Raw genomic sequence first — 14,348 nt, 5'->3', positions numbered from 1 at the left:
CGCAGGGTGCTGGCACACGTGCCCCCCAGAGCTGCGGCCCGCGGTACCCACCAGGGGTGAGGGGTTTGGCGGCGGGCAGGGCTGGCCCCGGTGAGTAGACCTCTCCCTTGGAGCCCGGCTGGCAGATCATGTGGTTGGTGACCAGGTGGCTGTAGAGGATGTCCCTCGTGGTGGAGATGAAGCCGCAGCTGTGGCACATGCCTGCAGGGAACGTGGCATGGGGCTGAGCGGGCAGGAGGGCACCCAGCAAGGCAGGGAGAGACCCACGGGAAGCGGGTCCTCGTTTCCAGGCTGTGCGGGAGGGGACAGGGCTGTCCCCGCGGGGACGCTGGGCAGCACTCACTCACCATTCAGGGTGTCCGTGTGCACCTTCAGGTGACGCTCGCAGTTGGCTTTCGTGGTGAAGGCGGACAGGCAGATGAGGCAGACGAATGGCCGCTCTCCTGCAGGATGGACGGACAGGCAGATGCCTCGGTGACGAGGGGAGGGGGACAGGGACCGCGGGGACACCAGCTGTGGGAAGCAGGATGCCCCCTCCGCCTTTCCAGGGCTCAGATGGGGGAACACCTACATGCGAGCTGCCCCAAACCAGTAACCCAACTGCGGGAGAACCTCATCTAACTGGTCACTGTGCTGCTGCCCCGCAGCCTCTGTGACCCTCCACTTGGCTGGCTCCTGCGGTCCTTGCATGTGACTCATGGAGGACAGGGATGTGATTTGAGACAGCCAGCGTGGCTTCACCAAGGGCAAGTCCTGCCTGACCAACCTAGTGGCCTTCTGTGATGAAGCGATTACATCAGTGGACAAGGGAAGAGCTACAGATATGGTCTATCTGGGCTTCTGTAAGGCTTTTGACACAGTCCCCCACAACATCCTTCTCTCTAAACTGGTGAGATATGGGTTTGATGGGTGGACTCTTTGGTGGATGAGGGCTTGGTTGGATGGTTGCATCCAGAAGGTAGTGGTCAATGTCCAGATGGAGAGTGGTGACAAGTGGTGTCCCCCAGGGGTCAGTATTGGGACCAGTACTGTTTAATGTCTGCACCAATGACATAGACAGTGGGATCGAGCGCACCCTCAGAAGTTTGCGGACGACACCAAGCGGTGCAGCAGACGCACCTGAATGACAGGATTCCATCCAGAGGGACCTGGACAAGCTCGAGAAGTGGGCCTGTGTGAACCTCATGAGGTAACGGCTTTAAACTAAGAGAAGGTAGACTTAGACTAGATAGAAGGAAGCCATCTTTTACAGTGAGGGTGGTGAAACACGGACAGGCTGCCCTGTCCCTGGCAACGTTCAAGGCCAGGTTGGACGGGGCTCTGAGCAACCTGATCTAGTTGAAGATGTCCCTGCTCATTGCAGAGGGGTTGGACTAGGTGACCTTTAAAGGTCCCTTCCAACCCCAACTACTCTATGACTCTGTGGCTCAGCGTCCCCAGGCTGTGGCAGCATGCCATGCCGTGCCGTGCCCTCCCGTGCCGTACCGCTGTGGCTCCGCATGTGGATCTCCAGGGAGCTGGCGCTGGGGCAGCTCTTCTTGCACTGGGGGAAGGGGCAGACGCGCTCGTTGGGGTAGGTCTCCTTGGGCTTCTCCTCCAGGGCGGGCGAGCCAGCGCTCTGCCGGCTGGCACAGTAGTACATCAGGTGGGCTTGCAGGTTGCGCTCGCTCCGGTACCAGATCCCGCAGTCCTTGCACGGGAAGACGTCTTCTGGCGGAGGGGGAGGGACAAGGAAGGCACATCCATCACTTGCATGATGGGCTGGGGACCCTGGCACGGTCCCAACAGGCTGCACCACGTTCCCCCCCGCCCCCAGCCCCGTGCCCTCCATCCCCGGGGACTCACTGTTAACCACGGCGGTGGCCAGGATGGCGGCCATGCCGGCTTGCTGCGGCAGCAGCTGGATGTCGGAGTGCAGCGCGGCCGGGTACGGCGAGTCGCCGGGCTCCGCTTTCACCGCGTGGTGGTTGGCGACGGCCGGCGGCTCTGCCACCACGAAGGCACACACGGACTCATCCTCCCGCAGGGCGCGCGTCGTCCTGCACCACAGGGCTTCATCTGGGGGAAGAGGGTGGGCAGCGGTCAGCATGGACATCCCCCCTGAGCCCCCATCCTGCTGCCAGCTCAGCTCTGGGCCCCCCCCACCCCCTTCTGCCCTTGTCCCTGCTCCCCCAGCAGCGCCCGGTGCTTCCTGCTGGCCATGGCTGAGCGCTGGAGATGGTTTGGTTGGTTGTTTTTTTTTTTTTTTTTTTTGAATATGAATTTGTAATATTCAAACCCCACCGTCTGCCTGGAGATGGCGGTGTCTGCCCGCGCCTGAGCGCTGCCTGGCACGGCCCTGCCTGCCAGGAGGCTCCCGCTCCGTCCTGCACCCAGGCGCGCAGCAACGCTTGCGCCCGGTCTTGCCCCAGCTGCACGTTTGCACCATCGCTGGCCCCAGTATTTGCACCAGCCTCTGCGTGCTGGGACCCTCCCTCACCTCCCCAGGCAGCCACCACAGCCGGGGAGGGCTGGGACAGGGGGACAAGCCCCAGGGATTGCCAGCGGCGGGGTCATGGAGGGGGTGGAGGAGCAGACGCTGGGGGGGGACACAGGCGCTGGCTAGGGTGGGCAGGCACCGGCGGCGAGCTGGGGGCATGGCCGGTGCCAGGATGGATGGGGGACAGGGACCCATCCCTCCGCGCCACCACCCCTTCCCTCACCCAAGCACCAAGGTGGCCATGCCTGGCTGCCCCCGGACCACCACCCCCCTCCCCAAGGTGTGGGGACGTGTAGGACTGGTACCAACCCTTCCTGTAGATCACGGCGTTGGCATCGGGCTCTCCAGGCACGAGGGGCAGCCGGGACAGCCAGCAGCTCTCGTCCCCCAGCACCAGCGTCACGGGCGGGCTCTGAGGACAAGGAGACGGCGGGGGGGGAGGTGAGCATCGCTCCCCCAAACGCCTGGGGTCAGGGTGGGGGGTGGCAGTGGGGGGGGGGGTCACCGTGCTCCCTGCTCAGCCCGTGCCCAGCTCTGCCTTCCCTCATCTCTAATGAATATTAATGAGCAAAAAGGGAGTGTGTGTGTGGGGAAAATTAATCTGCCTGATCCTCCGATGGCTGCCGCGGTAACGATATGAAATCTAATTATTCGTCCCAATATTTCTAAACCCTCCAACTCAGCCTGACAGTCGCAGCCGGTTGGGGCCTTATCACCGCCAGGAGCCGAGTGCCGGCAGCGTGATAAACCCCCGCGCGCAGGCGCTCGCACACGCGTGTGCGCGCCCCACGGGTGCACACGCAGTGCCTGCACGCTCCTGCCGCTGCTGCCACTGCCGCCGCTGCTGCGGGAACCCGCCTGCCTCTGCGGAGAGCGGGTGCGAAACGGGGCTGGGGGCTTAGGGACCCCTTTGCATGGGACACGGGGATGGGTGCTGCTGGTGGCACACAGGCTCGGCTCCCTTGGGGACTGCGGTGGCCCCTCCGCGTCCCATTGCCGGGACCAAGAGGGAGAGGACGGTCTCTGCAGAGCTTTTGCAGATTTACTCTGTGCATGGGGGGGGGTACTGTGGGTCCCCCCCCACGGTCTGGGCACCCCGCAGCACCCCAGGGTGCTCCCAGCACCCCAGGGCGTCCGCCCCGGCTCCCCTCAGCGGCCCCAGCCCCCGTGGCGAGCCCTTCCTTGTTCTCCCTGGAACAAAGAGGTCAGTGTCTCCGCTCTGCACCGGCCGATAACCATCGGAAACCCTATCTGCTCCGCATCCGCTGGGACGGCGTTATCGGGGATGGCCCTGCGCCCTTGCTGTCCCCCCCGTGGGCATCACCCTGGGGCTGGGGGGGATACAGGGCAGGGACAGGATGGGGGGGACAGCTGGGGCGAGCCAGCACGTGGGGCTCTGTCACTTGGGACCCCTAGGCTGGTGCCGCCAGCAGGTCTACACACCCTCCAGAGCAAGGCTTGTTTTGCAGGAGCCCCATGGGACCAGCGGGGGGGGGCAGACAGGCATCTTCCTCCTCCTCCTCCTCCTCCTCCTCCTCCATCAGTGCAGCGATGGGCACACACGATGCTCCATGCCACAGAGGCGTTAAAGCCACCCAGTGTTCCCAGTTCCCACTAAAACCTCAGGACGGGATAATCTCCCACATGGAGACAGAAAGCAGAGCCAGGCAGGATTTGGGGGAGACCCCCTGCACCCCGCCCCCCCCCGCCGCCGCCAGCAACAAAGACGAAGGGACCCGAGGGCGACAGCCCGTATCAGGGATGGGGCTGCGATTCCTTCCTCGCTTCCCCGAGCAGAGATAGGGAGGGAGGCGAGCGGCAGAGGAGAGCAGGGCTGGGAATCATCAGCCGGGCTCGATAAGAGAGCTGCTGAAATGGGAGCAAAAATATTTAGACAATAAATGAAGTATCAGAAAAAAGCCGCGCATATCTTTAAGAAATCAATCATCCTGTACCGGGTGTCTGGACACACGGCGCCAACCGGGAGATAGGGAGCCAAACTGGGCAGATAAGGGTTAATCAAGGATTTAATTCGGCAAAGATAAACGGGCCTGAGCTAAAAAAAAAAAAAAAAAAAAAAAGAAAAAGAAAAAGAGCAAAGGAGAGAGGAGGAGGAGAAGGAGGTGGGGACGGAGCCTGGGCGAGATCCTCCGGCCTCGAAGATCCTGGGCCGGAGCTGTGCACGTGTGGCTCCGGGGGGATGTGTGGGGGGAAGGATGTGGCTGGGATGCAAGGATCCAGCACCTACAACGCCTCTACGTACACACACAGGAACCCGCCACGTGCGCACCCGTGTACGCCCATGCACGCTCACACCCCCGATGCTCGCCCTGGCGCAGCGTGTGGCCGATGGTGCGCTCCCGCCACCGACAGCCACCAGCCCCGCCGCTGCCTCCCCTCCTGCCCCTTCACCGCCGGCTGCAGAGCTCTGGCGCTTTCCGGGCACATCCTGGGAGCAAATTTGGGGTGGGAAACCCAGACCCCATCTCTTCTGCGAGGACACACGTGCCACCGAGCAGCCTGCTTGCCTGCAGCCATGGGCAGGAGGGGACAGCCGGCATCCTGGCCCCCTGTGATGCTCTGATCTCGGAGCGGTGGGGAAGGAAACCTCCTGGGCACCCGAACCAGGTGATTCCCAGGGGGTCAGGAGCTCAGGCAGGGAAAATCCCTCCCAAACCGAATCCTCTTCCCAAACAACTCGTTTCCTCGGGACTTTCCCCACCACTGTCCCCAGCAGCCTGTGGCAGTGCTCCTTACCGTCTCGCTGCGTCCCGGCGATGCCGGCTCGCTGTGGATGCTGCCCTGGAAGGGTCCCCAGGAGAAACCCTCGGGGAGGCTCCTGCGGGTTCGCACCCGCCTCTCCCCCTCCTGCACGGCCAGATCCAGCTCATCTGCGGGGAGACAGGCACAGCATCAGCGCGATGCCACCCAGCCGGACCCCCGGCAGCCCCAGGTCCCCAGGGACGTGGGCACCCACTTGGAGCCGAGAGCTGCTGGCGGGTGCCCCGGGGCTGTGCGTTCACGGTGGGTGGGTGGGATCCGGCCGCTCACCGGGGGATCCGGGCACGGCACGGGGGGTCCGAGCACGGCGGCGGAGCGGAAAGAGCATTTCCCATCCCCGCACCCAAAGTCGCAGCAGCTTCAGGGCTTAATGGCTTTGATTATCTGATAAGCCTCTGGTTTAATGGGTTAGATAACATGTTAATACGCTATGAAGGCTGCTCTAAAATGTTTTAACTGTGCCTTTGTCTTTCGGAGCGCAGATAAGATGGCAGGTAACCAATACACAGATGGATGTGCGCTGGCTGCCCCTCGCTGTGCAGCGGGAAGGGGCCGGATGCTGCACCCCAAAAAACAAGATGCTCCTCGAAGATGGCAAGCGACCCACCAGGCGACCAGCAGGGCAGGGTGCCCAGGGCACCCAGCTGTGTCTGGGAAGGCTCACGGCACCCCAGGGTGCTCCGGGTCAGTGGTGGGGATCCCTGCCGAAAGCCACCTGCGCAGAACCCCGTCCTTCGAGGGCAGCGTGGCAGCCGCAGCTGGTGCCCGGGTCCCGTGGGCGGGGAGGAGGCTGCGCTCGTTTGAAGGCAAAATTGCTTTCCGAGCTGGGAGCGCAGGGAGGATAAAGCGATCCCATGGCTGCGGAGATTGAAATCTGATGTGTTTATTAGCCGGGCTGACATCTGGATCCTCTCGGCGCTGGGGTGAGTTAAGGTGAGAGACGGGAAGCGCTGGCTAGTGAGCGCGGGTTGGTGGCGCCCGCGATCGCCCGGGTCCCAATGTCACCTGCGGGTCCCCTCTGCCTGACCAGGAAGCTCTATGTTGCCGAGGTTGCGGCTCCGAGCGCATCCCAAGGGAGCAGCCAGTGTCCCTCGGCAAAACCTGCTGCCAGCCGGGATGTGGGCTGGAGAAAAAGTGTTGGAAGGTCCCTGAAGTCTTTGGGGTCACCAAGCTGGTCCCCACGCTTAGGCACGTGCCAGCCTCCCTCCCCGTGCCGCAGCCTCCAGCCTATGCCGGCGAGCGGAGAGATGCGCTCTGCCCGCAGCTCGTGCGCCCTGCCGGGGTGCAGGCAGGGCTGCCTTCCCCTTCCCATGGCACCTCCTGCCCGCAACCCCTCCGTGCCTTCGACCCGGGAGCCCTCGGCGCTGGCTTGGAGCCGGCACGCTCAGAAAGCCACCCCGGCCGCGGGGATCCCGGCTCCGTTTCTAGCTGGGATTTCATCCTCAACAAAGTGGTTTTGGGAGTGAGCGTGGCGCTGGGTCTGCCCATCCCGCATCCCTGGCACCCCCCTGCCCATGCACCCACTGGCTCCATCTCAGGATAGGGAGAAGGAGGAGGGTTCGGGTCTTTGAGGAGCCGATGGGATTTATTTCCTGGCATGAACCGGCGCCAAGGATGGGCAGCAGCAGCCCCTCGGCCAGCTGGTCCCTCCTACGAAGGACCATTGCAGTCCCAGCATCCCCAGGCCACTGGTCCTCACCCCCCCAGGCTCCAGGGGGGGTTCAGCAACCCCCCAAATCCCCAGGACGGCCCCAACAGTGGCGGCTTCCCCCTGGCTTTGCCACCCCATATAGCCTGGCTGCTTTTGGGGAACGGAGTCCAACTGCCACCTCCTCCCCCCCGTGCCCCCCCCTTTTTGCCCCCCCTTCCCCCTGTCTCACTGGTAATCAGCGGCGTTTGGGTCAGGAGACCATGTCTCCGAGATAAGAGCGTTCGCCTGACACTTCCCATGTCAGAGCACTTCATCTTCTGTGTATCAATCCCCAGCAGAGAAAACACGCAGGCGCTGATAAAGAGAAAACCGTTCCAGACAGGGGGACAAAAATAGTGTTGCCGGAGCCGGCCCCGCTCCCCGCCAGCGCCCGATGGCCACGGCACCGTCCGGTGGCCCAATCTGCCAGTGTCACCCTGAAAACGGGGCGGCGGTGAACCCCAGCCAGTGATGCCGAGCGGTTCTCCGTTCGGATGGGCGTCCCTGTGCCCGGCCAGGGATGCTGCCGGAGCCCCCGCGGTACCCGGCTGTGCCCACATTGACACAGTCAGAAAAAAAAGAGAAGGAAAAAGGTGTTTCTTCAAACTAACCACAGGGCATCGCTGCGCTTCTCCCTTGGCACGGGGAAAACGCTGCTGAGCTGGGACGAGGCAGCCTGGGGGATGCTGTGTGTTCACATTGTCCGCACTTTGGGAACAAAGCCGAAAGCAAGCGAGCCGTGTCCCCACATGGGGACAACCACGGCAGCGGGGAGCAATCCCCATCGCCGCGCACCGATGGTGCCAAATTCAGCCACTTTGCCCTGCCTGCAACCTGGGGAGGTTGGGAAGAGCCAGTGCCGGCCCGTGGGGTGCCCTGGGTGACCCCCCGGCGAGCGGTGAGGAGCAAAGTCCACGGGTGCAAGTCCCCTCCCCGCGGGATCCCCCCCGGCAGGTGAACACCACCCCGGGTATCTCATTTGGCCATCGGTCCCTGGCCAGGCGGCGCCCCGCCGTTATCGCAGGAGGGTTTATCTCCCCGATCATTAACCAAATTGGGCAGGGACCCGGCTGTTTGCTTTGGGTTGCAAAGAAAAGCGGCAGAAAGGAAGGAAGGAGGGGGGGAAAAACCCCCTGGTGAGCTGGGTGCACCTGCTCGGCACGGCACGGACCCCGGTGCTCTGCCTGCTGCCGAAACACAGGGTGCCGGGACTGCTCCCTGCCCCCCGGGACCCACAGCGCCTGCTCGCCCGGCCCCGCGCCTCGGCTTATCTTCCCATCGAGAGATTTCAAAGAAATAGGCTGAGCTGTGCCGGAGAGCAAAGATTAATCCTGTCATCACACCGCAGCCGCGCATCGGGCAATCAACGGCTCAGAAGGCACGGCTGGCACCCGAGTCCCCAGGGACCCGGAGGTCCCGGGAGGGCACACAGGGAGGCACAAAGCTTTGTCCCTGGGAGGGACACAGCTCCGGCGAGGCATCACCACGCAACACGGCTGCATCCTCCTCCAGCATGGGGTGACCGCAGGACCGGGGTGGGACGGAGATGAACTTCTGCAAGAGCCCATCTGCAAGGTGACCCACAGCATCCTTATGGCTGGGGAAACAGTGTGGCCAGGCAAGGATGCACCGGCTGAGCCGGGCCAGCTCCCGTGGCCACCCAGGATTGCTCCTGGCTGCTCCGGAGGTGCAGTTGCATCCATGCATCTGCATTTGTTTTCCCTCTGTGAGTGAGCAGGAGGGAAGAGCAGAGGGTGCCCACCCGGACCTGGGAAAACCCATTGGTCCCATCCCAAGCAGCTCCCGCATCCCCTCGCCCCAACTGCATCCGCGCGACTTTAATCAAATCCCAATGAAGCGGCTCTGCCCCTCGGCGGGGATCCGGCCTCGGAGGTCCCCGGAGTGTTTGCAGCTGCCTGGATACTATCTGGATAAATAATGCTATCGGGGTGTCACGGGACTGCGTCCCACCATCGGCCACACCGCGCCGCTCCTATTAATACAGCACTTTGCACCCAATCCCGGGGGCTGCCAGCCCTGGGGGGGCCACAACGCTGGGTACAGTCCCCGAATGAGCCCCGGGTGATGCAGAGCCTGGGGGAATGGAGACAAACTGGTGGTCTCTTCTCCCATCCCCAGCGCATGCAGGACGTCCTCATGGCACGGGAACTCCTCAAAGGGGAGGGAGGATGGATGGATGGATGGATGGATGGATGGATGGATGGATGGATGGATGGATGCATCCATCCATCGGTACCCAACCTGCTGTGGCTTTCCCGCTCCCGCCCGGGGAAAGCCGAGCAGGAGAAGCCCCAACTCCCCCGTCAGCCCCGGCCCGGCCCCGCCGCGTGCCCCAGCTGCTGTTTTTAGAAGCGGCGAACGCGCGGCGGAAGGAATAAATCCTGACAACTCAACTAGCGAAATGATGTGATGGCACCACTCCGATAAGATGGAGGGAGGCGATTGGGAAGAGTCTTAAGCTGCGAACACGCAGCATCTCCACTCTTCACCTCCGCTCACAAAGGGAAATCTCTCCAAAGGGGCTAAGGAGATTATCCCGGCTTTGCCGTCCCGGGTGCTCGAGTAATCAGGGCAGTCTTGGGGACGACAAAGGAGTGAGGAGGGTTTAAACTCGAGCCTTGCTGGGCTGCGCCTGCTTGGGCTCAGCCTGGGGTTGCTCTGGCTGAGCTGCCGTGGACCAAGGGGGACCGGTGGTGGGAGAGCTGGGCTGCCGCTGGCTCTGCCCCCCAGCTTTGGGGTGCAGGGGGGGAGGGAGCTGAGGGGAGATTTCTGCTTTTATCGCTCCTGCCCATCGCTGGCAATTTATTGATTTTTTTTTTTTTTTTTTTTTTTTTTGACAGAGTACAAAAGCAAATCTTTTATCAGGCTGAACCCTGCCCCCGGTTAATGGAGGAGCTGTGACCTACCCTGGAGAGCAGAGCAGGCACCTGTGTGCCTGGGGAGGGGGGCTGGGAAAGGGGGTGGGGGGGGTATCGGCACCCAGGAGGTGCTGCACCCCAAAAGGGCCGGGCACCCTGCTCACCAGCTGTGGTGCACAGCTGGCAGGCGCTGGCAGCGGGGCGGGCACCGGCTGTGCCACGTATTGCCCAGGGATCGCCCTTCCCGTATGCCCCATGTAAGCCGGGGTGCCCTGCCCCAGCAGGATGCATCCCGATAAGCCTCCCCGGGACGTTTGTGTTTGGGGTGTTGCTGTGTCCTGCCGGGATGTGGCCCTGACAGGGTCCCCGTCCCCGGGGTGTGTGTGTGGGGGTCCCTGTCCCAGGAAATAAACGGGAGCTGTGCCCACGGGGACAGCAATAAACACTGGGAATAACATCAGAAATAGCTCAGGGAGGATGAGAAGGAGGAAAACTTTCCGGCTCCCCTAGGGCTGCCAGGGGTGGCCGGTCCCCTGTGCCACGGACCCCTGTCCCTGTTCTTGGGGCTGCTGGGACCCCCCAGCTCTGCCCATGCTGGTGCCAGGCAGCGGGTAGGGGTGCGCTGGGTGGGGGCAGGAAGCCAGAGGGGGGGAGGAAGGGGCCCCCGGAGCCGATGCAGAGGGCAGATAACCCCTCCGGAAAGGGGAGGGGACCGCACGGGGGGGTCACTGCCACCCCGCCAGCAGGACCTGCCTGTGGGGGCGCGGGAGGACAGCACCCAGACGGAGGAGGGCAGTGGGAGTTCGGCTTCGCACCGAGCCCCAAACCCACTGGTCCTCAGCGCTCTCACCCCATGCAAGACTTTTTTCTTCTTCCCAAGGGAAAATGGCGGGGAGGATGGGGACAGACAGGGGAACGCTACCTGCACATCTCAAGAGTCCCCAGCACTGCCTGACTCAGGGGTGTCCCTCCACTCCAGCAATGTCCCCAAACCGGCCCGAGCCTCCCTTCCACGCTGCCAGTGTCCCCAAACTGGTCCGTGCATCCCCCCACCCCAGCAGTGTCCTCAAACTGGCCTGAGCATCCTTCCACTTAGCAATGTCCCCAAACCGGTCCGAGCATCCCTTCACCCCATCGGCGTCCCCAAACTGTCCTGAGCATCCCTGCACGCTGCAGTGTCCCCAGACAGAGGCCAAACTGAGGGCAGGGACCTGCGGGCACATGGGCAACACCCAGCAGGGACAGGGTCCCCTTTGATGTCCCCAGTCCAGGACAGGTGCCACCGCCCCTGCTGGGACCTTCCTCAGCCTGATGTCAAACATCCCGTTGCCTTTGGTGCCAGCGTGTGCCTTTGCCAGACACAAGGCAAGCGGGGGGTGGGGGGGTTCAGGGCCCTGGGGGACCCCCTGAATTGGGGGAGCTGCTGCCCCAAACCCCAACTTCTCCCCCTCCCCCAGCAATCTATCACAAACACAACTATCTGCTGCTCAGCCCGGCTCCCAGCGATAAAGAGAAATAGCTGGAATAATTTTTCCCACCCACACATACCAGGGCGGAGGGGAAGGGAGAGCGATGGGGCAGATGCGGCGCGGTGCCGGCCATCCGGACGAGCCATCCCCCCCCTCGCCGTGCCCTGCTCGCCCCGATAATAAACCTTGAGGTTTGCAGACAAACTCCGGGCAGCTGGAGATTATTCAGGCAGGAGTCGCGGCGCAGATAAACACAACCGAAGGCGAGCGGGAGGCGAAGGGGAAGGGGAAGGCGGGTGGCAGGGCGGGGAAGGGGAAAAAAAAAAAAGTCTGCAGTTTTAATTAGATGCATCAAAAAATTAAGAAGCTGCTCTGCCCCATCCTGATACCCCACACGCAGAACTGGTGGTGAGGATGGGTTTGGGGCTCAGGGCTGGTCCCAGGAGAGGTGGACCTGTGCCATGCTCTGTAATTAACCCAGAGCCATCGTTACCACCCGGGAGCAATTAAACAAATCCCGAACAGATGAGGCAGCAGCTGGGGGTGGGGGCTCATCGAGGTGGGAATCTCGGTGGGGACCCAAATAGCAAAGCCGATATAGGAAAGGGGGTGAGGAACCCCCTGGGAACGACTGCCGCTCTTTCGGGGAGGGTGGTGGGACACGTCCGGGGTGACAAGGCAAAAGCCACCCTGGGTTTGGCCCCATCTGTTCCATCCCTTCCCGAACAGTGGCCCATCGGTGTCCCCACAGGGACAAATGCAAAAAGCTTCACCCCACCTGGCAGAAAGACAAGCACTGGCTGGACTTCCCGGGGGCTGCAGCCTCCTGGCAGGTCCTGATGGGGATTCTCCAGTGTCCTGTAATGTGGTTGAGCAGCCGGTCCCTTAGCGGGGCTCTGCTCTCCTCCATTCCCCTTTCCCAACACCGCATTCGCGAAATTTGTCAGAGCTTTTCACCTTATCCCTCTAGGAAAACTGGTCCGACACGGTGAGGTTGGCTGGGCAGCGATGGGGAGGGAGGGGAGGGAGGGAACGGCCCCGGGAGGGGAGCTGGAGGCTGCGGGGGCTCCCGAAAGTTTCCGCTACCAGTCCTGCTCCACAGCGAATAAAAACAAGTGGGAAAGATGGAAACCTGGGGCATGGCAGAGGGCTCCTGGAGAGGTTGTCGGGAAGGGTTTGGGGGAATCTGGGGAGGATGGACATCCCCTCTCGAGTCCCGCCAAAGGATGAAGTGGTTGGCATGAAGCATGGCTACGCTCCATCCCAGGATCCCATCGGGAAGCAGAACCGAGTCAGGGTGACCGGCTGGCCTGGCCAAAAGGGCGGCACATCTGTAAAGGCTCCCAAATCGAGGATTACAGCCTCCAGCTCCCAGGGATTTGCATATCAGCCAGGCGAGCGGCAGCCCCCCTCCAGCGAACAAGGTCATTTCAAAGATAAACCAAAATCCTCCTCCTTCCTCGCCGGCACACAGGGCCAAGGAGCCCCACGGCGAGGTCCCGGCACGCCGTGTCCCCGCGCTGCCGAGCCTCCGGCACAGCCGTGCACCCAGCGGGCAGCAGTTTTGGAGACCCAGAGGGCAAAGCCATAGGGGATGTGACCCAGTAGCCCCCCGAAAAGGGCCAGGGGAAGGCGAGACCCCACATGTATGAACAAAGGCGCCCAGAACAGCCCGTGTGCCCCCCGCCCCCCCCGCCACGCTGCATCTTCGCGGCTGCCATTGCTGACATACGGCGGATCCTGCCAGATAAAAAAGAAAATTCAGGCTGCTCAGAGTTTCCCTTTTCGCCAGCTCCATCCCTGATAAGTGCAGAGCCTGCAGAGCGCCTGATAGACGGGCTATCGCGGCGGTTGGTGCGAAAGGAACACCCTATCGCTGCAGCATCGCCGGACCGCCATCAACTCCCAGCCACACAGAAATTAATACCACTCCAATTACCAGAATAGAGATGGGCTGGGAGAAGGCGATAATAAAATCTCTTTTACATAAAGAATGCAAATAACCCGCTCCGGCAAGGGAAGGGGGGGAAGGGGAGGCATGGCCAGAGCCGAGGCTTCGTGGTCCCTTTTTGGGGAGCCGGTGGTTGACGGTGCTGCCAGGATATGGGGCTGCGCGGTGACGTGACCCCCAGGGCATGGGGACACCCGTGGGTTTGGCACTGCAGCCCCCTCCCGCCCCGTACTGGGATGCCAGCGCAGGAGCGGGGAGCGTGGCGGCGCTGGGGGCAAAGGGCCGGGGAGCAGATAAGGAGGAGCCGGGGGCGGCCACGCAGCTCCTTCCTGCCCGGCACGCAGGAAGGGCTGGGATATCAGCGGGGCCGGCAAGCGCTTCCCCTCGGATGGGACGGGAAGGGGGAGCGGGGCCATGGCTCCCCACTGCCGGGCCGTGGGGATTTCGGCAGCTGCAGGAGCACGTGCGCTGGCAGTCGGCGTTTCCCAGGGCTTCTCCATCGCCCAGCCCAGGCAAGAGGCTGGTGGCCTTGGGGACACACCAGGGGACACCCCCCCTCAAAATCGCATCCGTCCCTGAAGGGCGATCGCTGTCCTGCATTAGGGTCACCCCTTCCCATCACACGCTGCTCTGTGGGGCTACTCCAAAACCAGATCCACCGGCCCTCGGGAAGGGCAGGACGCGGGCAGGGGTTGGCAGCACAAACAGAGCCCGAAACATGGCACACCCATTCTTCGGGGGTCTCAGCTCCCCCCAGGCCACGTCCCCATCCACCCGCCGGTGCCATCCCCGGCGGACAGGCACCCACAAACCCAATCTACGCGGCGGAGCCCCGACAGTAACCCCATCGGCGGGTTGGTTTGGAGATAGCGGGGCGATAGGGCGCGGGGTACCCACAGGGCACGCCTGGCCTCGCCGGGCTCCCAGGGCACCAGCGGCCCCGGCGCGGAGATGCGGAGAGGGAGATAGACGGCTGTATTCGCTCCTTGGGGTTTTGATAACCATCGCCAAACCGCTCGAGCGTCGCTCTTGTGGTTGCCAGGATGTTTGCAAAATGCCCTCGCGAGCGTGGGGCAACGCAGGACAGGGTCGAAACACT

At 62.9% G+C, this 14,348-nt stretch overlaps 1 protein-coding gene across 2 annotated transcripts in view; it reads right to left on the bottom strand.

The window, feature by feature from the left end:
* Window positions 1-14,348, bottom strand: part of ZFPM1 (zinc finger protein, FOG family member 1) — a 34,847-nt gene that overhangs the window by 2,936 nt on the left and 17,563 nt on the right. For both annotated transcript variants that reach the window (XM_063334816.1, XM_063334817.1), the window contains 6 exons: window positions 5,237-5,370; window positions 2,789-2,891; window positions 1,846-2,058; window positions 1,486-1,710; window positions 348-443; window positions 52-201 (listed from right to left, as the gene is read on the bottom strand). In XM_063334816.1, coding sequence (XP_063190886.1) covers window positions 52-201; window positions 348-443; window positions 1,486-1,710; window positions 1,846-2,058; window positions 2,789-2,891; window positions 5,237-5,370 — 921 coding nt within the window. The remainder of the gene's footprint in view (window positions 1-51; window positions 202-347; window positions 444-1,485; window positions 1,711-1,845; window positions 2,059-2,788; window positions 2,892-5,236; window positions 5,371-14,348) is intronic.

Source organism: Chroicocephalus ridibundus, chromosome 4, assembly GCF_963924245.1.
Source record: "Chroicocephalus ridibundus chromosome 4, bChrRid1.1, whole genome shotgun sequence".
Classification (NCBI taxonomy): Eukaryota; Metazoa; Chordata; class Aves; order Charadriiformes; family Laridae; genus Chroicocephalus; species Chroicocephalus ridibundus.
This window is presented reverse-complemented; position numbering and strand designations above follow the sequence as displayed.